Below are 25,591 nucleotides of genomic sequence, written 5' to 3'. Positions count from 1 at the left end.
GATTAAAATTTTTTTATTAAACAACCGAAACTCGTTTACTAGTTTTTAATACTTCGTGCTACTTATTGCTAATATTTGTATCATTATTTCTGCGTAATCAACTGAAATAAAATCGACATTAACAATTTTATATGTTATGGTTATTATTACACAAAATTGTTATTACACATACAGCGGTATAGATACGCCTATAGTTATAAGAAAGTACATATGTTCTAGGTATACGTAACTTTAACAAAAATTACAAATTAAAAAAACTAGAAAAGCAATTAACTTTTCTTGTAACTCGCCTAGGAATATTTTTTCACAATTTATCTCTATGCGATGACAGTATTATAGCACGCAGGGACAATAGTACGTTAAATAAACATCTACATATTAAATGAATGGCAAATATGATGAAAAGAGGAGATGTATTGTATTATGCAACATACTTTATCCAAATAACAAATAATACCAGCAAACACAATCTTCTATCTCGAAGTATCTTATATTTGGGAAAATTTTAGTAGCAAATGTATTTTAATTCCACTTAACAGTCGCGTAATAATAAATTATAATTGTACGGTAATTATTGAAATGAAATTACCAGAATAGATATGAAATTACATTCGATTATCGCCTGTCCTTGTCGATACCAATATTAAATTAACAATTTCCCTGCTACTAAGTTGTGCTAGCTCAACTGAATATCATAACCTCTCTTTTTCAAAATGAACTTTCGAAACGTTCTGTTGTATAATAGATATGGAAATATCTTGATTCAAGAAACCAAAAGATATGCGGGTCATAGCAAATGGCAAAACATTAAAGCTACGAAACAAGAACATGATAAAGCAAAATCACAAATATTTAATACTCTATCACATAAAATGAAAGTTGTAGCAGTAGGTGTGTTTCTGACATTTGAAAAAAGTGTATAAAAAAATTTCTTTACGTATCTAGTAAAAGTTTTAAGTAAATATCTTTAGATTTAAATTACAATATAAATTTAGTTCTTTTGTTAAAGAAAGTGGCAACCCAGACCCAAACACTAATCCAAAACTAGCAAATTTAGTCGAACAAGCAAGAAAAGCCAACATGCCAATGTCTACGTTAAAAGGAATCTTAGAAAAAGTAAAAAATGTACAAACTGGTGAAACTCATATACTGCCTATGCGTATTACGAAAGGACCTACATTTGCTATCCATATTGTAACTGACAAACTTACTTATGTAAAACTTAATATTCTACATATATCAAAAAGATTTAAGTGAGTACTCTTTTATACTTTAATCTAGAATTTTTCTTCTGAGATGTACATTTACTTTAATGTTAAATTACGTTAACTTATATGTATATAATTTCTAGTGCCAAAGTTCTAGAGTCTTCGGCATTTCAACATTTGTTCGATAGTGTAACTTTCATTATAGCTTCTAAAGACTGTAACTTGGATTCCGCAATGGAAGATGCAATAACAGCTAATGCGATAGATGTAGAAGAAATAAAGGATGAAAGTGGAACGTATTTTAAGGTACTAAAATTTAAATCCTTTTATTCCAACAATTTAATCAAACAGATTTCTAGTTTCATACAATGTATCTTTATTTTCATTTGTTATAGTTTAAAAGTGAATTTCTTCATCCAGAAAAAGTTATAACGCAATTAGAAAATCTAAGGTATACTATACTTTCAACAGAAAATGAATGTATACCTACTGATACAGTCCAAGTAACTGAAGAAGAATTATTAAATATAAATAAATTTAAACAAAAACTTACATCAGAAATAAGGGAAATTGTAAAAATAGAGGATAACATTGCATCCCTGTAAATATATACATAATATGCGTATATGTATAATGTATATGCATACACATATATATATAAAGATAATTATCAATAATTACATTAATTACGTTATAAATAAAAATATAAATAAAAGAAACTCTGCACATTTGTAGAAATATGTTACTTTGGATAAACATCGTTGTAGCTGATCATTTAAATGTCTTGTATATATTATGCGCAAAATATTAGAAACATGTTCACAATTTTTTTACACTTTAATGTTGATCAGCTCCATATCCTTTAATTTCATGCATGTTAGAACCTGGAAAATCTAAGATTGACTTTGAGTAAAATAGAGACATCAATACTTTCTTCGTCATTCTGGATCTTTGATTCGAAGACCTAGATGAAGTATTAGATCTTCTCTTATTGAACTTCTTCAAACGTGTATTTGTAAATATCTTATCCCTTTGTTTCACAAATTTTTTACCATCTATGGAATAATTTGCAGATTTATCTATAAATTTTTTCTCTTTCTCCGGTTTTTCTGTTTCACTTTCATTTATATTTTTCGTATTTTCCTTATCTGAAACTTCCTTTTCGTCTTTTATATTGGCTGGTACATTTGTTGTAGAACTAAGATCATTTACATTGTCATTCTTTCTAGATTTCTTTTTTCTTACCTTCACAGTTTCTAATTCTGTTTTCTCTGCTTTTACATTTTCCAGTTCAACTTCAATTTCAGTTATATCCTCGTTTATTTCAAGGTTTGGCTCAGTATGTCTCACTTTATCTTTCTTCTTTTTCTTTTTGCTTTTAGAAATATTCTCTTGAGTTTCATCAATTTTGCACTCTTCTTCCTTAAGTATTACATTTATGTTTGCCGCTGTTTCTTTTTCCATACTTTCTTCTTCATCACATCTATTCTCAGTGGTAACTTGTATTTTATCCTTACACTTTTTCCTTTTTTTCTTCTTACTTGAGACATCTTCAAGTATACAATCATCAGTTATGTAATCTTCCATTTTGGTTTGCTCAGTCTCTGTTTCATTTTCGTATGCTTTCTCTTCTTCTGGCGTTTCTACTATTGTTTCTAAATTCGATCGACTTCTTTTTCTTTTTTTAGATTTTTTACTTTTATGTTCATTAACTTCATTATCATGTACTTCCTCAGGTGTTCCTACATCCAAAGCTTCATTAACACAACCAGATAACACTGAGCTATTAACATCACAGTTATATTTTTTCTTCTTTTTAGCTTTCTTATTTTCAACCTCATATTTATCTAATGTTTTTTTTTTCTTTACACAATCAGTACTATATTCTACATGATCATTAAATGTTACCCTTTTCTTATCATTTATTTCATCACTTAGATCTAAAGCTGAATTTGTAAGGCCAAATTGTACTCTAGATATTTCAAATTCTTTTCCATTACAAACTTCATCAGCTTGACATTCTAAATTTAAGCCGGCATTGATAATACCACTCGCACATCTATTTTCATTTACACCATTCTCTTTAAATTTCTTAACCTTGCTACTTAAACGTAATTCATTGTCATCAAATTTTTTTTTGTTAGAAAATTTAGATTCAATATTAGAATTTGAAATATTTTCAGGGCTATTTAATTCTACACAGGGATTTTCAAAAGCGTAATTACAAACACTTCTAACTTCCATACTTTCCTTATTATCATGGCATTTCACTTTTCTAGATGTTGATGCAAATCCAAATCCAGCATATTCAGATTCCTCTTCTATATCGTCTTCCTGTTGTTTTTTATTCTTATATGACAGAGAAAAATCCTGACCTTTCTTCATAAAATATTCTGCCATATTACCACCATTTATAGTGATAACACCGTTTCTGTTATCACAAGTGCCAACTGAATCAGAGTTTTCTTCGGCATTGCCTTTATTACTTTTATTTACATCCAATTCTTTTTGGCCAAATATATTTGCTAAATCCTTTGAACTATATTTATTTACATCTTTCCCCCTTGTAAATTTTTGATAACTGGTAATAGTAATAAGAGAAAAAAAGACAAGAAGAGAATAAAATAACGGTATGTCTAATACATTATATGTACATAAATAATACTTACTGAACACGAGCACGGCTTTGTTTAGATTTCAATTCTAACGATTTTCCACTTAATACACCTTTGCTTTCCTCTGTTTGCGCTACATTGTGACATTCATTTTGTTGAAGTTTCTGTAAAAAATCGTTAAAGCTATCTTGATGCTCTGTCCATGCTTCGTCCAAGGCATTCTGTTTATATCCAATACCTAAGGGAACAATCCATTTTTCATTGACGATAATTTATGAAAAAATTGATTTTCAAATATTTTAATCGTAAAAACAGGTTTGACACAGAACTATTAAAAACGTTACAATTGGAAACCATCTTTCTCAATATAACTAATATCGCAACTATCTAAATGATGACAAATTATATTAAAAACATTAGAAATTAGAATATTAAGAGAAAGACAGCAATTTTATTTCACTTTAACAATTTTGATTTCCTTAAAATTTTGCAATTTCGTTTCTAAGTTAACTCTAGATCATTGGGATTAATTTCAAAATAGTTAAAATACGAATTAGTGACGATAAGCAGAGTTAATGTAAAAATCTAATTGTTAATTATATTTACCTGTTGTATCATTTTTAACCGATACACGCACGTGCTCCGTTATACCTTGTTCGTTTGCTCCGAGTCCTTTGCCACTTGTCCATCCCATCTTTTCCAACATTTTCTGCCCGAATTTGTTCGAATCTGCAGAAACATATAAATGTCACTACGATGTTTCGAAGATACAACATTATACTATTTTTTTAAGTAAAATCAAATAAATTCAAATATTTACGAACCATCGCTCCATTCTTTTCCTCGTGGATTTAGTGTCCATTTTTGTTTTCGACGTGGTTCCGCGAGCATAGACATGTTACTTTAAGTTTTAAAGTAATAATTAATTAAAGAACTTGGCATTTGATAAGTATTGCAGGAAGTTTAGTTTACGTTTTCTACTAAATTTAAAAATCGCACAAATATCGTATCAAATGATTGAAACATGCGAGCGCAACGTTGACGCAAAATTTGCGGCACTGCTTTGGTTAGGATGCTCTATTAAAGCGCGTTCACAGTGGTATTTAAATTTGAATTTAAAAAATGGCGTAATTCTTTCGAACTCTATTCGTTATATGCAAATTTACATTCGAAATCTAGTATAATTTTTTTGTATACGTTTTTGTATACAATACAAATAATATTATTGCGTTAGTTATATGAGATTGTTATAAAATTAATTGTGTCGTATTTTTGTTTTTCATTTGCAAAATATTGTAATGCTCCAATTATTTTTATGTTTCTTCATTTTAAGTTTCTCAAAATTCTTTTTTCTGAATAAAGACGCTCTATTTTTATTACCGCGGTAGAGTAGTAGAAGTTGTTATTTCATAAATTGAATAATAACAAAATCTTTTATAATTAGTAACATTAAAAAAAATTCACATAATCTCATATCACAATTACTTCAATTTTACGAAGCTAAATCAGATGTGTGATTACATTGACCTTGACTTTAGATACGTACCACGTCATGGTCGAACTTACTTAATCTCGCACGTGTTGGCCTCATTAATTCCGATTTGATGAAATTAATTACATTTGACGAATGCATTTCGATAAGTTGAGGAAAACGCTTCGAATAAAGGTATCGTGGAACGAGTTTAATACGAAACACGAGGAAATGACCATGTAACCTTTGCTTCTCTTTAACAGAGAGAGAAAGAGAGAGAGAGAGAGAGAGAGAGAGATTTTCCGTATCTATCAAACTAAAATGATTTATTCGATTGTTTGTTTATTTTTTTTTTACCCAAAATTATGAAATTTTTTAATGATAATGATAAAATTTAAATTTTTAACGAATAGTCAAATTACTGCTATTTATTATCATTATCATTTTTGTTTACATTTCTATCAAATTAAAAATTAAAAAGGCAACTCCGTAGGAAAACAACTTATCCCCTGAATGATAAGAAGAAGAAATAATCGTTTAGTTCTAGTGCAGCGTTAAAATAGAAAACGATGTACATAAATAGCTAACTATATATGATCCTGAATGTAAATAGCTAAACGTTTAACAGCTATTTAACGTAGAACCTTCGAAGGGCAATTATCTACTTAGCTAATAAGAGGATAATGACTTCAGTTGCCAATAAATAGGTTTACGTGAATTTAGACTTTAAAAGAGGAAATGATTGCAGCGATGAACGTTACTTCTATATTTAAATGTTGTCTTTTGAGTTGATTGTGTTATTTGTTTTAGGCTAATGGGGAGATGGAAAGGATTAAAGTTCAAATGCAGTCACAACTAGAAATATGTATCGTCATATAATCAACAAAGCATTATCGTTATTACAACGATAACAAGACGGAGAAAGATCCCTGAGCTTTTTTTTTATCTTTTATCACCTGCTCTTCGAATTTTCCGAATATTTTCCAGCTGAGATTAGAAAAGCGATTTCCGTTTCGGCAACGCATACTACAACGCAGACAAGTTATCTTGTCCGTGGTTGAACCGTCATTATCTGGGAGCAGAGGGACGGAGGCTGATAAAGGCCATCATCCGTTTGGCAAGTAAACTCCCGTCTACTTTCCATTCTCGCTCGTGTTTCCGTTTCGAAGGTCTGCTCGTTGCTTCGTCGTCACTTTTACACTGTACACCGTTCGCTTCTCGCTCTTTCTGCATTTTAATTCCGTTGGAAGAATCGTATAGTGTGGTTATACGTTGTGGTGCGGCTGAAATAATTCTTTCTTCGGGTTACCCTGGCGATTTGTATTTATCGGTAAAGTAATTTGAATTTGAATTTTTTACTTTTAGCAGAATGTAAATGATTATTTGTCACTATTCGTGCCGATAGTATCGTAATTTTACTTTCAATTTGAAGCGAGTGATTCTCTCGGAAATAAACATCGAATTACAGAGAAGTTCGTCGAAGGGGTTGAAGCGATTCTTGGACCCATTTCTTGCGATCATCTGGATTTCATATCGAGTACTGTGAATTGTTTCGAGCGTTTTTATTTTTAGTGAAGTTGATATTTAAAAAAGTAATTAACATTTGAAAACAACATTTCTCTAGCTTGTTTTCGAGTGGCTTCTTCTGGAAGCCGACAGTTGCATACATAAAATTCATCAAATTTTGTAATGAAACATGATCTTCGCTTTCGTATTTTAGGTATTGCGTGATCAAAATGATACTGTCTTAAATCTTTCTTTAGCCATTAATACCAATATTAATTAAATATGGTGAATTAATACATTACAAGGACGTAGTATTTAGTAGTAAACACAGGTTGTCAAATACAATAGATATCGAAAGTCGGAAACGCACAACCAAGCAAAAATTTCGAGTTACATTTTTTTTCCTTTTCCTATGGTACAGCTTCGATGGAGACCTTATTTATTTGAAAAATCCTAGAAATGCATTAATGATATCAACTCTGACTCTTTCTATTCCTTCGTATCTGCGACAAAATTATTTCAAGAAACAAGAATCGCCAAGCCGATACTATCTAACACAATTTAAGCTACTCTTATACAAACAAGCCTTTTCAAATAATTTAACAAATGACATTGCAAACGCACTCAAACCGTGACATTTTTATATGGTGTCAGCAGCCGAATGCTATCAGCACGAATACACAGGTGACAAACGAGTTTCACCATTTCTTCCTTCAAGCTCCGCTCCAGAGGTAGTGGAAGTGGCGATCCGTATCGTAGGGAAACATGTTTGGCCACATAAAAAAGTTGGCACTTTTATTTTCCTCTTCCACGATTAACCGACCGACAGTGTCTACTTGCAGTCGAATCGTGAAACAAGAACAGATACTGGTTCGCCAACCGAAACTTGCGTAAGAGAAGAAATGGATGCGATCAAACCTGGATGGTTCAGTGAAATTAACAACGATCTGTGGCCAGGTGTTTCATTGTCTCTCGAAGTCCTCGATGTAATTCATCGAGAACAATCGGAGTATCAAGAGGTGATGGTGATCGACACGTAAATATTGTATTCTTTCTATTTTCTTTGAACGTAAAAGATATCGATGTTTCATTGGAAAAATAATTGGAGAAAATTAGACATGTGTTGGAGGTTTATGATATTTTGAATACGGTGCACCGAGAGTTGCAGACCTATGACATTTCTACAGGCTTAGATCTCTACGTTATAACAGTTAGATCGAAGAGGAGATCGAATTTTCATACTTTACCATCGGACGACAGTAGCAAAGTTTTCTTATAAACGAGTTTCTTTTTAAAACCAGCGGAACAAGTTTTCTTTAATCTTTCTTTCTTATCAAGTCTCATAGTTACTTTTGGGAGATTTTGGTACTTTTTAAAAACATTGAGGGGCAAGCACGACGTAGCTGTAAAGAAAGATAGAAGAAAGAAAAGAAATAAGATAGTCTTCGACTTAGAATTTCCTTTAAACGATACGAGAAAGCTAATAATAACGCCGTATCGTCGTGTTATTTTAAGACCGATATTTTTTAGTTGTAATAATTCGAACGATTACTATCATATTTTAATTGTATCGATACTTTTTATGATGTAATTCAGTTTTAGAAGTTTATCGCAGTCTTTCGTAAGTTACGATTTATCTAATCTGTCTTTTGTATGAAATATATGTTCTCTTGGTAACTGTTGCCGTAACACGATACTTTTTACTTCCATTATTTCTTATAACTTAGTATTCGCGTAGAGAGCGGAAAAAAAATATATACAAAGAATGTATAAATCTACTGATCTAGCGAAACATGTCAGATTCTAAAAGAAGAAAAGAAAGCATAAAAAGCAGAAAGGAACTAAACTTCCGATAAGTTAGTTGTTCGCCGTTGTTTCAAAAGGAACTTGTTTTAATTTCACGTATACAGGAAATCACACGGAAAGACCCTAATTTTAGACGGTATCATACAATGCACGGAGAAAGACGAATTTTCGTATCAGGAGATGATCGCATTTCTACCGTTGTGCAGCCACCCAAATCCGAAAACTGTAAGATATTGCGTACATTAAATATTTTGGAAAATTTTATAGTTATCGAAAAGGTACCATATTTTGTATTCATATCTTTTCCTGCTTCGATTATTTCCTCGTCAGGTGTTAATAGTTGGAGGTGGTGACGGCGGGGTTGCTCGTGAAGTTGCGAAACATCCGCTAGTAGAACGAATCGTACAAGTCGAAATCGACTCGAAAGTACTAGAGGTATCCAGAAAGTATTTGCCTACGATGGGTGTGGGACTCGATCATCCTAAAGTCACCCTTAACGTGGGCGATGGCTTCCAGTTCTTGCAGCAGCACAGTGGAGAATTTGACGTTATAATTACTGATAGTAGCGATCCTATCGGTAAGTAAACTTTTGTTAATTACAGTTCGTTTCTTAATACATGTAGATTTTGATCGATGGTATAATATACTTTGATCCAGTTTTATCAACGTGGAACGAACGGAAAATGTACAATAGGAGTATTTTCTTACGTGTAATGAAATGAAATAATAAAATGTTTATGAATGTAGGTCCGGCAGAGTGCCTATTCCACGAATCGTACTTCAATTTAATGAAAAATGCGTTGAAACCTGGTGGAATCGTTTGCAGTCAAGCAGGTACTGCATGGTTGAATCTCAGCCATGTGACACAAACTTTGCAACATTGTAAGTCCTTATTTCCGGTTGCAACTTATGGTATTGTTTCCGTGCCTACCTACCCCACAGGACAAATTGGATTCGTCCTTGGAGGATTAAACCCTGTAAGTGCATCCTTTAATTTTTCTTTTCTTCTTTTCATTAGTTCTTCTACGTAAACAGACAAATAAAAAGATAAATACATCTTCATCAGGAAACGAACTTCAAAGAACCGACGAAGGTTTTCAGTCACAGCGAACTCGACGAAATGAACATGAAGTATTATGACGACGATGTGCACCGAGCCGCCTTCATTCTCCCAAGGTTTATAATAAAAGCATTGAACGAGGTCGTCGCTACAAAATAGTCGTTAAATCTTTTCTCACAGTTTTTGATGCACCATCGCTACAGATGTGGCGTCGAAATTATCAAGATCTTTTTATATCTCTTGAATTCATATTATCGTGTATCATTGTTTACTCAATTCAATTCAATCAAGCTATCCGCCTGAAAAGTAGACTAAATAATTCAATAAATTGAAATAGAATGTCCTGTTTAAATCATACACTTCACACTTTTGTCTTACATGCACATGGAAACATACATTCTTAATGATACATCAATGAAATGTTAGAAATTCTTTATTAATTTCAATGTAAGTAAAGCTAATATATCTATATTTGTAAATGTTCTGTAGTAATATAATTATAATAAAACGATATCCATCATCGTGATCATCTCCTAACTATATGTAGCACATACATATGTAGCAGCATTATAACTAACGATAAGAATAAATCAATACTAATATAATGTAATTAATATAATATAATATAATATAATATAATATAATATAATAATGTAATATGATATTACAATTTGTAACATTCCACGATAAAACTTAATCGATTGTACTAAATATAACGATTAAAAATATCCTGTATATAAATCTGAATCATCAAAAACCAATGAATACAAAGCTTTAAAAACTATCGATTTTTCTCTCTCGTTGCTCTTTGTTTCTTCTTAATATATTAACGGCACATATATATTTAATATATAATATATGTAGATAATCTATATATTGTGTAATTCCTTCCGTTTATATTTATATTTATACATATAATTTCCTATATATCATGGCACACACCTATAAGTATAATGTATACGTATATAAAATAAAAACACGATTGACAATCGTTCTGAAAATATATAACACTAAATGCAATAATGTATACATACATATATATATATCTGTAGATCCCTTTGCAAGAGTTCGATAATACAAATTTATCTCTTCGCTTGTTTTTTCTTTTTGAAAACGATCTTTTTATACAAAGGGATTCTTCGTTCATCTTGTTTCCTTTTTCTTTTTTTTTTCATTTTTCGTTTTATAATTATACTATCGAACATTAGTAAAGCATCTGTTTTTTTCTTTTTCTTTTTTTTTTTTTTTGATAATATTCGAGAATCCTACGAGTTTGCTACGAGCATGTGAAAAAAGCGGTAGCTCATTAGACTCAGGCACTTTTTTTCACCCATTTATCGATTCATCGTCAAGACACTGAATTGTTACGCGAAATATTTAACATCTATGTATTTACAAATTCTTTCTTGACCTTCGAAAGACTAATGATAATTGCACTAATCTATCACTTGGAACAGGTCTGTCCAACCATCGACCTTCCAATCAAAATTTTCTAAAAACATTTTCACGCTTCAACACCTTGTTCGAGATAGTTTCTTTCAAAGTATAATATCATCTTCTTAAACACTTTCCCCTTTATCGTGTCTACTCTTTTTGATTACATTCTTCATTGCGAAAATTTCTCTTTAGTTTTAGACTGCGATCTTATTTTTACGATAAACAGCATTAAGCAAGAAATTATTATTAAAAGCTAATGCAAAAGAAATTCATGTTTGGAACAAATAAGGTTACGCTAGTTGAGAATTTACGTGTTATATAAAATTCGTAGATAAAATTATGACAAATTTGCAAAAATATATAAAATTATCGAATTCTTACATGTAAAACTTGATCTTTTTTTTATATAAATCCATGATTGAAAAAAATACTTTGCAATCATTTACTATATCTCAATATTGAAATAATCATACTCGATAGATTATTTCGCTATAATTTTTATGCGAGAAAAAAATAATTACAATAATTCGTATCATTGTAAGGAAACCAAAGATCTTGTTCCTAGTTTCTTATCCAGGATTAAAGATTTAGATTCTTTTTATTCGCAATTCTTATTAACACTTTGTTTTTGTATAACGTTGTTGACATTTCTATACAAATTTCATTAGAATATTTACAATCTTGCAACTTTGATGAACCTCTTTAAATGTTGCATTTTAAATTAACTTATGAGTTAATATATACTTCTTCTGTTTTAAAAGCGCAATATTTGCAGTAATAAAAATAAACTACCTACTCCAGAACGTTCCATGAGAAAATATTCAATTCAATTTTTATTATGATACAATTGTTGCATGTTCAGCGTACTACTTGGATTCACCTCTCCATGAATCTTTCGCTACTCAATCTTGATGTCAATGAATACGATCAGTATATATACTACTCACGTACAATAAGATTTCGTATTATGTGTTTAAGATCTCGTTCAAAACCTCTGAATTCAGTTGGACAGTCCTGACTCGAAAAGTCTAACGAGCGAAATTATTGAAAACGAGCCACCGCGAACGAATGGTAAGGAGCGCGCGATACAGAAGAAACGTAAGTTTAAGCAACGATTAGATTCCAGAACGAAAAGAGACGCACTTACAACGATAATGTTAAGAAAAATATTAAAAAGAACGGAAGATATTAAGGATAAACAGACGGAGAGACACCATAGGATCAGGCCACATGGTGTCAGAAAGTTAATAAAATTAAATGATATGTTGCTTCTCTTGTTAATCCGTGGTCTTAAACTTAAACTATTATGATAAATTAGATCTAAATTAAATCAGGTATACGATGGCTATTAATCGCTTGACAATAAAATCAAAGAACAGAAGAAAGAAACATCGGTTTGATCAAACATCTTTCTTTCTCGCTGGATTTCGTATAATTATCCAATTTTTTTATATATTAAATATGAATACATATTTCGGAAAATGTAGATTCCCCGCCAAATTCTCCTTCAATTATAAATACAAATATTCTTATAAATCTTTCGAATATATTTTCAAAAAGATGTCTCAAAAGATCAAAAACGAATATGTTATCAAAATATTAAGAATCGTCGATGCAAAATGGTGGAAATATATCACGTGCATTTTTTTGTGGCATCGTTCGTAATTAGATCAACAGAAATAAGTTCGTGGAAAAGGTGGACGGTTATATTCCAATCAATAGTCATTCTTATAAAGGCTAATTTCGAAAGCACACGGTTAATTCTACCTAAGGGCACTTTCCTACCGTTTCTCGTCGCAAAGATTATCATACAAAGATTTTATCACGATTGCTTTTAAAAATAAAGACTAAAACAAGTAATAAGCTTGTCAATATCTCGAGTGAGAATTGTAAAATTTTCGATACGCGCGTGTTTTTTGTTACTTGAACATAAACTCTCTCCCCCTCTTCCCCTTTTTCTTGAATATATTCCAAATTTATGAACTTAAATTGTAAATTTGAAGAATATTACTTTTGAACGCAAATGGTATGATTTCCATTAACAAAATCATTAACTTCGAATCATTGCTTCGTTCAGATCTAAATCTTTAGTTAGAATTTTTAGTTCTTCGCCAGTTATTCTTCTTCCATATCACGTATTCATATTTTAGCTTCCTATATCAACTCTTTCTTTCCTTCTTATTCTTCCCTATTTTTTTTTAAACGATTGTCATTTTCGTCCTAGAAGGCAGTACTTAATTTATCCTCAACTGAGCACGTGCTGATATTGCGTAAACGATCGTTATTGGGTTTTTCATCGTCTTATCATTATACTTAACGTTGCCGTTAATGAATTGACTTGCAAAAGATGTTGCGATCATTACAACATGGTTGCCTCGGTATTATAACTTTCCTTATTGATCTTCCTTTCGATAGAACTGTACTGACCGGATGAACTTTCCATAGTCACTTTCTTTTCGGTAACGAGATATGGACTGTCTGAAACATACCGTCTATCATATTCGTTATACTTTTTCTCGACTGAGCCATACTGACTTTCCATTGTAGACCGATACTGACTCTCTTTCATTTTCCTTTCTAACGTGCTCTGCGTTGAATAAACTTTTTCCGGGCTAACCAGAGTTTGTCTGTCGGAACTGAGTTGGCCGATATTGTGCGTCGTAGAATGCTGTTGATACGTGCTGTAATTCGTCTGTGACTGATTGTGAGTTTCATAAGCTCTGGTCTCGTATCTAGTTGTGCTCTCGTAGCCACTCTGTTCGGCATCAGTATCGGTGTCAGTTAAATCTGGGCGATTTTTATACTTGGCCTGTCGAATGGCAGTGAGTCTTCCTCTAGCTTCTTCCAGTTCCCTCTCGATACGAAGGACCTCTGATCTGGCGTTTATCTCCTGTGCGATACCTCCAACCATTCTACGGTTTAGGATCAGAGATCTGTCTTCTTCTTGCTGAATAGCCTGTTGGGCTGCTCGTACTAAATTGTCGGTGGCGCGTTTCACAGCATTTCCAGCTGCTTGCAGACGTTTCGTGCTCTCGCTATCTGGATCAGCTTTCACTTTGCAAGCGACCAATAATTGTGCCGTACTGCTGGCTACTTGTTTCGCGCTGGAAATTAGTTTTTCTTCGGAGCTGACGCCTTGTACCAGAGCGTTTGCAGATTCAACGAGGCTGTGAGTTGCAGCTGCGACCATTCTTGCGGCAGAAATTAGACCTTCGGACCACTGGCCATCGTCAGAACTGGTTAGGGGAGTTCGAGAAACCTTTCCTGTTGCGATAAGCTCTCTTTGAGCGGCACTGGCTGCTTTTATAAGAGCCGATGTAGCGGCTGCGATCGATTTGGCTGCTTCTAGGATCATTTCGTCGAAGTTCATATCTTCGTTTGCCTCCTATGAAGTAAAAATGAAAACTTTTGTGGAACGAGATAACTACAGGATTAATGATTTTTCTAAATTGAATCCAACATTGCATTAACATGTCGGTTGGATGATACGTGTGAATAATCGCCTTACCATCGGTGGATTTCTGACGGCGATGATGTTTCTGACCGCCGTAATAATATGTTTGATTCCTGGTCGATTCTTTCAAAAAACAACCAAGAATATCAAACATATCTTACGGAAATCAGACTGCTTCCTAGCGAATGAAGATTACTGAGACAACATCTGACGTTGTGCGTTATTTCTATTGTTTTACAGCTAATAATAAGACAAATTTTTACTGGACTGAGACGAGATCTACGAGCAAATTCAGTTCATACAAGAAATCATTGCCGCTATGAACGGCGACAGTATCATCCAAAAGACTCACCTGTATGCTTCTCCGAGGTCTCAAGCTAGCAAGCTTCTTCGCGGCAGCGTCGATACTGGCTGCAGCACCTAGTAACTCGTTTTCTGCGATGACCGTCGGATCATCAGGGTCCACCCAGTCGGTGCCCTTCAGCAATTCAGCCACAGCCACCAATTCGGTAACGCTCTGAGCGATCTTTCTACTAATGGGTGGCAAAGTGTGTTTTGCATCACCAGATCTTGAAGATATTTGTAATATAGCTTGCAACAATTCCCTATAATTAAGAGCGACGTCGTGACCAGCCTGAAGAGTTCTTTCTCTCAATTCAGCTGTTTCCGCGCAATTATACGCTGCTCCTTTGCAAATGGTCAGCATGTCGCTGATAGCCTTTCGTCCCATGTTTGCAGCCGCAATTATGTCGTCCTGTTTACAACTATTTCCGGCAGCTACAGCTTTGGCGGTTGAAATGGTGATACTCTTAGTGCATCGAACCAGATCTTCGGGTGTCACGTTGATCTTCTGCGTCTCTGGAGTGTTCAAGGCGCGTATTTCTTGAGCTATCGCCTCGATGGTTGATTCCAGAGCCCTGGTGCCACGAGTGTGCTCATCTTCGACAGCTTTCACTGTCTTCAGCAGGGACGTCACGTTGGTTACCATCACCTGAAGACGAAAAGATAAAGCAAATTATTACATGCTCCATTCGGTGTTACATGCGACAATCTGGGTACTGTTTCTTCGTACTCATCGTTGAAAATGCATGTAAGAATTATTAATGAATGGATATCTAAAAATCATATAATTTTCATCGCTATTTCTTTCCCTTTTATCGAATATTACCGCGTATTAAATTGAGTTGTCAATTACGTGATTTTTAGATTATTGCACTGCGAATGAAATAGAAAATATGTTACGGTGTTAATGCAATTGTTATCACTTGTGTTTTGAATAAAATGATGGCGATGATATGTTCTGCTGCACAAGAACCTTGACAAAAGTTAACATTTTTTCTTTAAATATTGTTAGTCAATTTCTAATACTATAACTAGACTCTAGATAAAATATTCGAAAAGATATTAAATCAATCGCTGTAAAATGATATTAGAAAATAAGACACGCATGAAACTAATTTCCTTTCCGGCAACTTATTTTATCTCCCCGATATCCATCGCAAGATCGTTAATAATATTTGACCATATCTTCCAGGTATTTCACTTTATTTGCATTTATTTCGTACGTCTTATTAATTCTCGTTAAAAACTGAAAATCATTATGCGCAAAATTTGAATATCGTTAGAAATAACGAAAAGAAATCTGCTTAGAAATGTTATTATCATCATATTCTCTTTAACAAACTCTTTTAAATAACATATTAATCATCGATTAGTCGACGAAGCATTAAAGCACGGTGCTATTAATCATTAATGCACACACGTTTTGCAAGTAGAATGTACGTACCTAAAAGTTGCTTTGTTTTAAAAAAAATTTCTGTCCACGGATGAATTAAGATATTCGTGTGAAGGATGTAGTAGCGTAATAGAAATTTGATGATTTATTTCTTTATTACAAAAAAAAAAAAATATAGAGAGAGAAAAATGTATAAAGAAATGATGATGTATGTTACAAAGTATAATAGTAACTCAACTGAAACACGATACAATTGTTTGCAGAGCAAGAATATCAACAATACGAATGCATGTGAACTAAAAACGTAGCAAAGAAGCGCATCACGTGTTACTATTTCTTAATATTATATTAATTAGTATCGTATAATGCTATAAATGCTTCGATGTATAGTAACTCGAAAATAAATACTCGAAGAGAAGGAGAACTGTAAAATGCAAATTTGTCGAGAAATTCGTCACCAAGTTCTCTTCGCAGTGAATTAGTATTTGGGAAATATTTGTTAATATTGTTCTGTTGGAATTTTTTCAGATATTCATTTTTTTTCTTTTCTTTTTGTAAAAAGAGTGTAAAAAGAATAACGAGTCTTGTTTTCACCCTTTCGGTACTGTACAGCGAAATATTATCAATTGTTTTCGCTTTCGTCTGCTTACACGAAGATACGTGGCTACGGACGTGATTAAAATTTTTCTTTCTGACCCCGATATGATAATGTACCAAAAGGGTAAACATCAGGTTCATCGAGAACCGAACGAAATAGGTGTAAAAATCAATGCTTCGGCTACATGAGTAACAGCAAATCGGAAGTTCTCTGAGACGGTTGTTCGCTCTCTGAGGCTGAGAGCAGACGTATCAGCTCCTCCTCTTGATCGGACACGAACCATTCGGACTCCGAGCCACCGACGTCACTCAAAGGCATCAGCTGCTGGTGTAGCTGCTGTTCTAACACCTATCCGGATCGGCCAGATCAAAATCGTCAATGAAAGCTCACAATTAAAGTCCACCAAGTTCATGAGAGAAAATGTTTCGCTACTTTTCATCGCGTAAATGTAAATCTTATCGTCAACAAGCCAAAGAAAAAGAAAAAAGAAAAAAAAAACAAAGCCGGATAAGAATATATTCTTTCTGTGGTTGAAGCAAAAATCGGTTCTGCCTCGCTCAGCGATTCTACACACTTTCCATCAAGGGAACATAAAGATCGAGTGTATAGTGTCTCACACACACGAAAAAATGGAACATCGTACGATGTAGGAAAGTGCAAGGTGGACTTTAATAGTTTTTAACAATGAATCTTCGGTGGAGACCGTTTTACCGAATACCTAGTGAGTGACATCATTGACAATTACATATTTTCGATTTACTCTTGTACCTTTTCGTATTTTTTCTATGTTTCTCTCTTTTTAGTCGGTTAGAGGTGAAATGGAAATGTATATCGATTAAAGTCCACCCACAAAATAACGGGAAATTGGTTCGTTAAGCATGAAGATCAAATTTAGTAGGTTAACGAGTAAAACAACAACAAAGTGCTGTTAGGTCCGTCATAATGAGATTTCGCGTATCCTGCTTCGACTTGTCCTCCAATTAAAGCGATTTCTGCTGCGGTTAATATCGTTTAATCAAGCGTTTCCCAACTTAGACTTCTTTAACACCTGAAATGATTACTCGAGTCGTGCGTTCTAAATCAACACTGATAAAAAGGAGACTCGCTACTTCAATGTATACTTTGAATAATTTTTGTGAAAATTTTAAAAAATAGAAATGTAAAATTCTGCAGGTCCAATGGCTCGGAATACATATAATTCGAATAATATAATATAATATAATTAGAATAATATACTAATACTTATGATTCGTTTCAATTTGAAATGCCTGATTTTATACTAATTGGGAAATCAAGCTCGAACATCATTTAGTCACATACTATTAGTCGCATACACGTATCCTTCATAAAGCTCTACTTCCTGATGTATCCTAGACGCTGCCATTCTGTTATAAACGTTACCATTACCTCTCCAACTCAAGCGTCTCTCCAAGACAAAGTTAATATCAAGCTACTAACGATAAGAGGAAATCCCTTGACCATCGGCAAAACGCCGACGTAATTACGTATAAAGCAACAAGAATAGGAACGATTCACCTTACCTTGGCAGAGTCCTTTAAATGGGCCATGCTGGGGTCGTTGATAGGTTTGCCACTGGCTGCTTTAGTGGCGTGTATCAAGTCGCCGAGTGCAGAAGCCACGTCTTTTACCGCGTTTATTAGCATTACTTGGGCCTCGGGATTCTGACTGCCCAAGCTGGCAGCCCCGTATTTAACCACTTCGGCAAGTTGAACGATAGTCGACACGGCATTTTGCGCTGCAACTGCCAATTGCTCTTGAGACGAGGCTGCTCCAGCTACTAGCGTTTTCGTATCTTCAACGAGAGCCTTGGCTGTCTTCAAGATGTTCTCTCGATGATCGGCAAAAGTGTCGCCTTCGTTCTCTGCGTGCAAGGTTCCAGCAGTGGCGAACATGATCGTGGTGTCCAGGTCACCGATAATGCCTGACACGGTACTTGCAGCGTTGATACAAGCTTGAGTTCCTCTAGAACCAGCCTGAAGTGCAGCTAACACCTGAGATACCTTTTCCGTGACTATCTTGCTGTGCTCTGCGACTTCTCTTTGAGTGTAAGCGTCGCCTGGTGACATTTGGCAGGTTCCTGCAGCTCTAACGATGTCTACGCAGGCTTTGCCAAGCTCTTGGACGCTTGCGCGAAGTCTCGCAGACACGTCAGCGTTAGATGCGGCCGCTGAAGCGCCGGACGTATCGCGGGCTAGCTGAGTGTACTTGTGGGAGATATCCACTATAAGGGGACTTAGTCTGGCTACGTCGGTGCTAGATTTTGTTGACTGAAATGGATAAAGATTAAGATAAATTAAACGCAAGATACGTTAATGATCTTCGTGCTGATCATTTCTTTCATTTAACTAGACGTCACTAGATTCCTAATGCTAACAAAATATTATAACTATTCCTTACCATTTCCTGCGCCAGCCGAGCGATCTCCTTAGCAGCTTCCACCATTCTCGTTTGATAATCCACGTAAGAATCCACTGTATCGATCGTGGACATTCTGTGATCTTCTAATCTGACCATGGCTCGAGAAATAGCGTCAATTAGCCCAGTAACAATTCCATAAGATGTCGAAATTGTCTCCAAAGTGTTTTGTAATTCCTGCAGCGCATCTTTCATGGATTCCACTGTCTCGTCAACTTCAGTGTGCAGATTAACTGCCTTCGGATTACCACCAGATTCTTTTGTCACGCAAACAAGCTGTAGAGCAGACTCGGTGACGGTTTTCGTCTGATCCAGTAGCACTATCTGTTGTTTCGAGTGCACCATGTTTGAAGCAGCACCGATAGCACCAGAAACTAGAGGCTCGCAGTACAAAGCTATCTGATTGACGGCATGTCCTACGTTTTCAGCCTCGTATTTGGCAGCTGTTCGAAGAGGTTCCAATTTTTCTCGCAACTCGCTAGCACTAGTCTCCATCTGATCCGTAAATCCTTGCATCGTATTCTCTCTTCGTGAAACCAGTGACTGTGAAACAGCACTGAAAGACGCGGCATTTAGTTCTCGAATTCTAGCTGATAGTTTCTCGATCGCAACGTCGCATTCCTTCTGTCCAGGTGCTTTGTCGCGGATGGAAGCAACTAGAGACTTGATCGAATCACTCACGCTCTTGCTGTGATTTGCCAATAATTGCCAAGTTGGAGGGTCTTTTGGACTGACAGCGAGACTCTTGGCGGCTCGCACCATCGCGCAAGAACCATCGATAATAGCTTTACCGGCGCTAGTTATTGGCTCTTGGGCAGCTCTAGCTGTGACGGATATCTTTGCAGGCTGACTAGCGAATTCTGGAGATCCAGCAAACGTACACAGGTTGTCAACTGCTTCCAAAAGTGGCCTGGTAGCCTCTGCACACTTCGCCTTGTTAGCCTCAGAATAATTCTGATCCAGCGCCTTGATTTCTTTCACCAGAACTGATGTGGAATTGGCAACGTCCTTGGCTGATTGAACGAAGTGACGTTTAGCAACAGGATTGCTGGTTTTGTTCGACGCTTCGCGACAAGCATTGCAAAGAGCACTCGTATACTTAGCTATCATGGTAGCGGCTGAAAGGACTTGTTGTTCGGTACTTGTAGGATTTCCAAGACTTTGACAACCGGTATGAATGGCCTGTGCAGCTCTGAGGAACTGAGCTTGGTCCAGCAAGCCTGGTTTTCCAGCCACCGATGTTGGATCGCTAACACCAGCTAGATAAGCAGCCTGAGCTGCTGCTTCTATCAGTCCGCAGATTGACAAAGAGACCCCTCTAACTGCTACCGAGAATTGTTCGTGCTCTGATTTCTTCGCGTGGTTAGCTATGCCCGTCATTCCGTCGCCAAGGCTCTTGCTCTTCTCCATCACGGTTTCTAGACATTCGAAGTAGCTCGCGTCAGAAATTGGTTGGCTAGGATTATCGAGGAGCGATCTCATCGACTGGATATTCCTGATAGCGTTGTCACACTCGTTTTGTCCAGGCGCAGCCGAGGTACAGACATCGACGAGATAGTTGATGGAATCTGTGACGGCTCGTGCAGCTGCCGATAATTGATTCTTCGCGTTTGGAGCACCCGGATCGGCTGCTACGGATTTGGCAGTTCCCAGAAGCTTGCTGGATGTCATGCTGACGTTTTTCAAAGAAACCACCATCTGACTTCGAGTCTCGATAGCTGTTTGACCGGCCATTTCCATGCCGACGCCCAACAGGTCTCCAAAAGCGTTGGTGAATTGTTTGGAAGAATTAGCTAACTGAACTGGAGAACGTACTGACGACACCACGTTTGAAGAAGCATCGTTCAAATTCGCAGCTGCGTTGTTTAGATCGCTTTGCAATTGTCTGTAAAGAAATGATTGGTTGCCTGCATGATAATGAAATAGAAATTTGGAGCAAAGCCTTAGTTATTACAAATAATATTATACGATTATTATTTAAATTAACAAAGAAACTATAATACATGTATAATCAATGCGTAAGTACAATGAAATGTAACATTTTACGTTGTTCACATATAATATCTTATTTTATATTCGGCATAAAATTTAAAGTTATATACATCTTTAGTATGCTAAATGCTTAACGCTATGACAATTTATCGTTGGTCGTTATCTCGAAAGATTCAAAGTGTGTCAATGAATAATAAGCAGTAAGTAAAATGAGGCAAATGAAAAGGTAAATATCAGTGTGCCATTTGATAACAAGCCTCTTATCAGTGAAAAGAGATATACATACCCGTAACTCTTATTGGTTTGTGGGAACTCGTTCATGCCGAGGACCTGAGTCATGTCTTCGATATTTTTAATTGCATCGTCTACGTCTCTTTGTCCAGGTAAGCAAGACACACATTTATTCAGCGCATTCGACACATCCTTGGCAACTGCAGCCAGATTAGCTTCGTTCTCTACACTGTTAGCGTTCTTCAGGGCTCTTCGAGCTTCTTTAACCAGTCTCAACGACTTTAGAATAACATCATCGGCAGTCATCAAGATTTTCTTTTGCGTATCAGGTTGATGCGAAGTAGCAGCCACTCCGCGAACAGCATAAGTTAAATCTTTAAGGGCGGACGCTGTCTTTCGTGCTGCGCTTCCAGTGTAATTCTCGTTTCCTTGCTTAGCAGCGGATAGAAGCTGGGCCATAGCGAATCCGACATTCTTCGAGGTAGCACCTAGTCGGAGAGCAGTGGACTCTGGTGTCTCGTCGGGTAAAGGTCTTAGAGAAGCGGCCTCCACGGCATTGTAGAACTCTCTTAACTCGTCTTTCAAACTGTTTATCAATTCTTCGGCCGCATCTAATTCCAGGCCGCCGCATGCTTCCCTGGCTCGCGTTTTAACTTCAGTGGCAGCAACATTTAGCTCCTTCAGGAGAGTCTCGTCGCTGCAGGTTTCATTGCAGACTTCCAAGAGACCTTCGACTGCCTTTGTCACTTCACGGACTGCGTTCATCAGCTGCGTCTGACAAGCTGGAGAGTGCAGAGTCGGAGCTACGACCTTTGCACAGGCAACTAATTGCGATGTGGCCAATGCACACTGGGTGGCGGCTGAGATTACACGATTTTGAGTCGCTGAATCCTCGCAAGTGGCTGCGATATTCTTTGCTTTGAGCACCAGAGCGGCGGTTGAATTGGCTACGGCCTTAGCTAATGCCAATAGCATGTCCTGAAGCTCCCGATTCGAGTCATTTTCCTCTCCTATCGTTGTCAACACCTGGTGAGATGCCTCGCCAACACGGGATGCGGCGTTCAGCAAGTTCTGTCTCGGCTGGAGTAAGTTAAAGTTGAATGAATAAAGATATTAAGCGATATATCGGTGAAAAGGTCAAAGTAAATCGCAGGCAAAATAGTCACGAATAAATTATATTCTATTTTTTGGTGAAATTTTAGCTTTAGCATCTATCTGTAATATGTTACCAAGTTATTCGTTCACTCAACATAAGAGAAAAGAAACATTTTGTTCATTTTCATCCTAAATGAAAGAAAAACTAATTTGCATTGCTTGCAATGAAAAAATTCATCAAATTATGTCAAAGTATCCCGAAAAAGCTGCAAGTTAACACTGTGCGTATAATTTTAAATAAACCACGTATATAAGGATATTTAACGAATCTAAAAAAAAGTGAGAACCGTAATAATTTGCAACATTCTATAACTTTCTCTGATATTTGTGCTTACGTATCGTTCGGAGGAAGAAAGCGCTACGTAGGAAGACTGCACAAAAAGGTACAATTTAAGATAAAAAATCTTCAAAATTAATGAATCGGACATCGAAAGTTATTATTAATGTACAATAGTTTCCGCCGCTGTTAAATACTTTTAAATCTGCTGTCAAATTCTCCGCGAATCTAATCCAAATTGTGATCACGTACGAGTCAATGATACTACGCACTCGTAGTTAAGAGTTAATACATTTTTCCTAATATCAAAGAAATCCCAGAAGAATATCCCAGCATTTTCCACAAGAATACCAAGATACCATACCTCCTTAGTTTCAGGTTCGGTGGCTTTGAGCAAGTCGGAGAAGGCGGAGCACAGCTTCCTTGCCGCATCCAGCAATTTGTCTCCCGAAGAGTCGTCATCCATCAGGGCAGCGATCATTCTGACGCCTTTCGTCATCTCCGGCAGATTGGTTGCGATCGTTGTGATAGCTGCACCTACCGCTGTGTGATCCACATCGTCGGCTGGACCGGAAGTCAAGGTGACCACCTGAGCTGTCGCGGCGTTCATCGCCGCGATCTGAGAGCCAACATTCTGTTTGTGCGTATCGATCGTCTGTTCGATCCATTTCAACGAGGCCGGATCGTTGCTCAGTTCTGGAAGCTGAGCCTTGCAGGACAGCTCCGTCTCCGCGATGTGAATCACCTCGTGACCAGCGGTGATAGTCGACAGTAAGGCACGTTGTGGTTCGGACAGGACGGATGTGACCTTGGTTTGTTGCACCTGGTTGCGGTTAGACTTGCATTAACTTAAGAATCGGTCGATGGATAAACGGACGGATGCGTGTTGTACCGACGTATCGCGATCGAGGTGATTTGAAGGCGCTCCGTCTTCTCTTTCCGAATCTTTCCGCGCCTTCAAATTGCCCATTCAAATTGATTACTACTGAATAATCGTTCCTCAATGACGGGTGCACAAATAAAAAATGCATATGCCGAATAAAAATTCTTACGATAGAGAATTCACCAATAGACTAGGTAAATTCCATCCAAGTACTTTTATATCTCGGTGAAGTTTAATATATTTTAGTCACGAAAATCAAACTTAATGAAATTAAGAATTGTAATGACGTAACAGAAATTTACTTAAATGCCAATGATATATAACAAAAAGTTGTATCATCGAGTACCTACTCTGTGTCCGCAATAGAAGGCGCCTAGCATGAAAACAAATTTAACCGTCAATTAGTTTTACGGAATTGCTTCGGTATGCAACGAAATTGTTTTATTATATTGATGTTGAACTTAAATATACCGTTGATATTCGCTGCGATCCATACAATGATGGTACTACTAACTAATGCCATAACAAAGCAGTTGTCGCAACAGCTCTCGCTCAAGCGAATGATCAGTGTTATTCTACAGGAAATTTATACAGAGAGATATGGACAAAAATAATCTTGAATATATTTTAATTTCGGTCGGGAAACATTGAAAATTCAACGTGAGCAGGAGCTTATGCCTTTGATAAATCTTACCATCGGTGGAGCGTGAGCGATGTTCACCTGGCCGCTGACAGTCGTGTATTGAGCACCGCCCATGTGCCCGGTCCCATATGGTCGAGCCCCTACAAACCGTATCATGCAACTATCCGAATGATATTTACAGAGATCGATCCACGGGATCGATTGATCGTCCGATAGGGAAGCTTGAATACGCAAACAGATCTGCTCCATGAATTGCGAAGCAAGAGCATTTCTCACGAATAAGCGTCAAATATTTCGTTTAGTACATACAAAATAAAGGGTCCAAGATTTAAAAAAATGAAAATGCGACCTTTAAAAAATGTATAGGTATGTACAAAACAATTATACAAAAGGGAAATCATCCAAAGAATAACGAATGACTAAATAAAAATACAAAAGTGTATAGATATATACAAAATTATTGTAAAAGACCGAGGAGGCAATCGTGCAAAGAGCTTCTGCATCTTTTCTCATCGCTTTGATAGTTTGGGAAGGACAGAGTTTAATCGAAGCCACACGACATGTGTACATTTTTCGATAATTGGTCTATCTATTTATGTATAAAAAATAGGTGATAAAATTTACTTCTTTACAGCTTCCAAATAACCAACTGACTTTAAATAGAAATAATTTTCTTTGGAGTAAAAATCAGACACGTTTCTTAGGCCAGCGCGCAAGGCACGATATATTATTTGGCATCGTATAAATCGTTGGATAACCACGTCAAAATACAGCGTCTTGTTTCTGATTCGTTGAAGATTATTTATGAAATCTTAATACATATTTTTCTCTCGGCTTCTTCGATAAAACGGAATTGCGTATTAATATTTTTTAAAGTTTAGGGATGATACAAGACACTGATTTCAAGGTTCACGAAATTAGGAAAAGTTTCTGAAAATTCTTACCGTCTGCGCCGGTTCTCATAACCGCAGGTATGGCAACTGACACAGCTTCCACGTTTCCTTTGCCGACGTTGCTCGTTTCGTGTTGCATGATCGTCGCTCTGTAAAAAACATACCGCGTATTTACTGGAAACAATACACAT

The 25,591-nt window shown here is 36.0% G+C and overlaps 4 protein-coding genes across 11 annotated transcripts in view; 2 read left to right on the top strand and 2 right to left on the bottom strand.

Moving 5' to 3' along the window:
- LOC122574448 (spermidine synthase) overlaps positions 1 to 10,864 on the top strand; it is a 189,949-nt gene extending 179,085 nt beyond the window's left edge. Inside the window, exons 3-7 of one of the 2 annotated variants that reach the window (XM_043742073.1) lie at positions 7,643 to 7,836; positions 8,711 to 8,831; positions 8,937 to 9,183; positions 9,354 to 9,583; positions 9,673 to 10,864. In XM_043742073.1, the coding sequence (XP_043598008.1) occupies positions 7,703 to 7,836; positions 8,711 to 8,831; positions 8,937 to 9,183; positions 9,354 to 9,583; positions 9,673 to 9,825 (885 nt within the window). In that variant the 5' untranslated portion in view covers positions 7,643 to 7,702 and the 3' untranslated portion in view covers positions 9,826 to 10,864. The remainder of the gene's footprint in view (positions 1 to 7,642; positions 7,837 to 8,710; positions 8,832 to 8,936; positions 9,184 to 9,353; positions 9,584 to 9,672) is intronic. The other variant, XM_043742074.1, reaches the window with a different exon arrangement.
- LOC122574452 (translational activator of cytochrome c oxidase 1) lies at positions 477 to 2,033 on the top strand. The gene is made up of 4 exons (XM_043742082.1): positions 477 to 891; positions 1,010 to 1,253; positions 1,352 to 1,514; positions 1,604 to 2,033. Exons 1-4 carry the CDS (start codon positions 714 to 716, stop codon positions 1,811 to 1,813), a joined length of 795 nt encoding a protein of 264 aa, XP_043598017.1. The 5' UTR covers positions 477 to 713; the 3' UTR covers positions 1,814 to 2,033.
- Positions 2,034 to 5,543, bottom strand: LOC122574441 (J domain-containing protein DDB_G0295729). Of its 2 annotated transcripts, none has more exons than XM_043742060.1 (4): positions 4,648 to 5,543; positions 4,430 to 4,552; positions 3,878 to 3,987; positions 2,034 to 3,789 (listed from the first exon to the last, which is right to left on the bottom strand). In XM_043742060.1, exons 2-4 carry the CDS (start codon positions 4,439 to 4,441, stop codon positions 2,046 to 2,048), a joined length of 1,866 nt encoding a protein of 621 aa, XP_043597995.1. In that variant the 5' UTR covers positions 4,442 to 4,552; positions 4,648 to 5,543; the 3' UTR covers positions 2,034 to 2,045. The 2 variants fall into 2 exon arrangements, with proteins under 2 accessions (XP_043597995.1, XP_043597994.1); XM_043742059.1 differs by having other exon boundaries at positions 3,878 to 4,061; positions 4,648 to 5,539.
- Positions 10,082 to 25,591, bottom strand: part of LOC122574438 (talin-1) — a 56,357-nt gene continuing 40,847 nt past the window's right edge. For 5 of the 6 annotated variants that reach the window (XM_043742051.1, XM_043742050.1, XM_043742049.1 and 2 more), the window contains 8 exons: positions 25,452 to 25,549; positions 24,559 to 24,647; positions 23,346 to 23,804; positions 21,605 to 22,629; positions 19,309 to 21,211; positions 18,432 to 19,178; positions 14,910 to 15,548; positions 10,082 to 14,488 (listed from right to left, as the gene is read on the bottom strand). In XM_043742051.1, coding sequence (XP_043597986.1) covers positions 13,463 to 14,488; positions 14,910 to 15,548; positions 18,432 to 19,178; positions 19,309 to 21,211; positions 21,605 to 22,629; positions 23,346 to 23,804; positions 24,559 to 24,647; positions 25,452 to 25,549 — 5,986 coding nt within the window. In that variant the 3' untranslated portion in view covers positions 10,082 to 13,462. Of the gene's footprint in view, positions 14,489 to 14,909; positions 15,549 to 16,428; positions 17,239 to 18,431; positions 19,179 to 19,308; positions 21,212 to 21,604; positions 22,630 to 23,345; positions 23,805 to 24,558; positions 24,648 to 25,451; positions 25,550 to 25,591 lie in introns of those variants that run through there. The other variant, XM_043742055.1, reaches the window with a different exon arrangement.

This window comes from Bombus pyrosoma, linkage group LG13 (assembly GCF_014825855.1).
Source record: "Bombus pyrosoma isolate SC7728 linkage group LG13, ASM1482585v1, whole genome shotgun sequence".
NCBI classification, from domain to species: domain Eukaryota; kingdom Metazoa; phylum Arthropoda; class Insecta; order Hymenoptera; family Apidae; genus Bombus; species Bombus pyrosoma.
This window is presented reverse-complemented; position numbering and strand designations above follow the sequence as displayed.

What these genes read in the sequence shown, in the direction of transcription:
- LOC122574441 (XM_043742059.1), bottom strand. Translation starts at nt 4,720, where the DNA reads ATGTCTATGCTCGCGGAACCACGTCGAAAACAAAAATGGACACTAAAT. An exon ending in AGGAAAAGAATGGAGCGATG is followed by an intron (nt 4,553 to 4,647) that starts GTTCGTAAATAT and finishes ATGTTTCTGCAG; the next exon opens with ATTCGAACAAATTCGGGCAG. An exon ending in CAAAGCCGTGCTCGTGTTCA is followed by an intron (nt 3,790 to 3,877) that starts GTAAGTATTATT and finishes TACTATTACCAG; the next exon opens with TTATCAAAAATTTACAAGGG.
- LOC122574452 (XM_043742082.1), top strand. Translation starts at nt 714, where the DNA reads ATGAACTTTCGAAACGTTCTGTTGTATAATAGATATGGAAATATCTTG. An exon ending in CATATATCAAAAAGATTTAA is followed by an intron (nt 1,254 to 1,351) that starts GTGAGTACTCTT and finishes TATAATTTCTAG; the next exon opens with TGCCAAAGTTCTAGAGTCTT. An exon ending in AAAGTGGAACGTATTTTAAG is followed by an intron (nt 1,515 to 1,603) that starts GTACTAAAATTT and finishes CATTTGTTATAG; the next exon opens with TTTAAAAGTGAATTTCTTCA.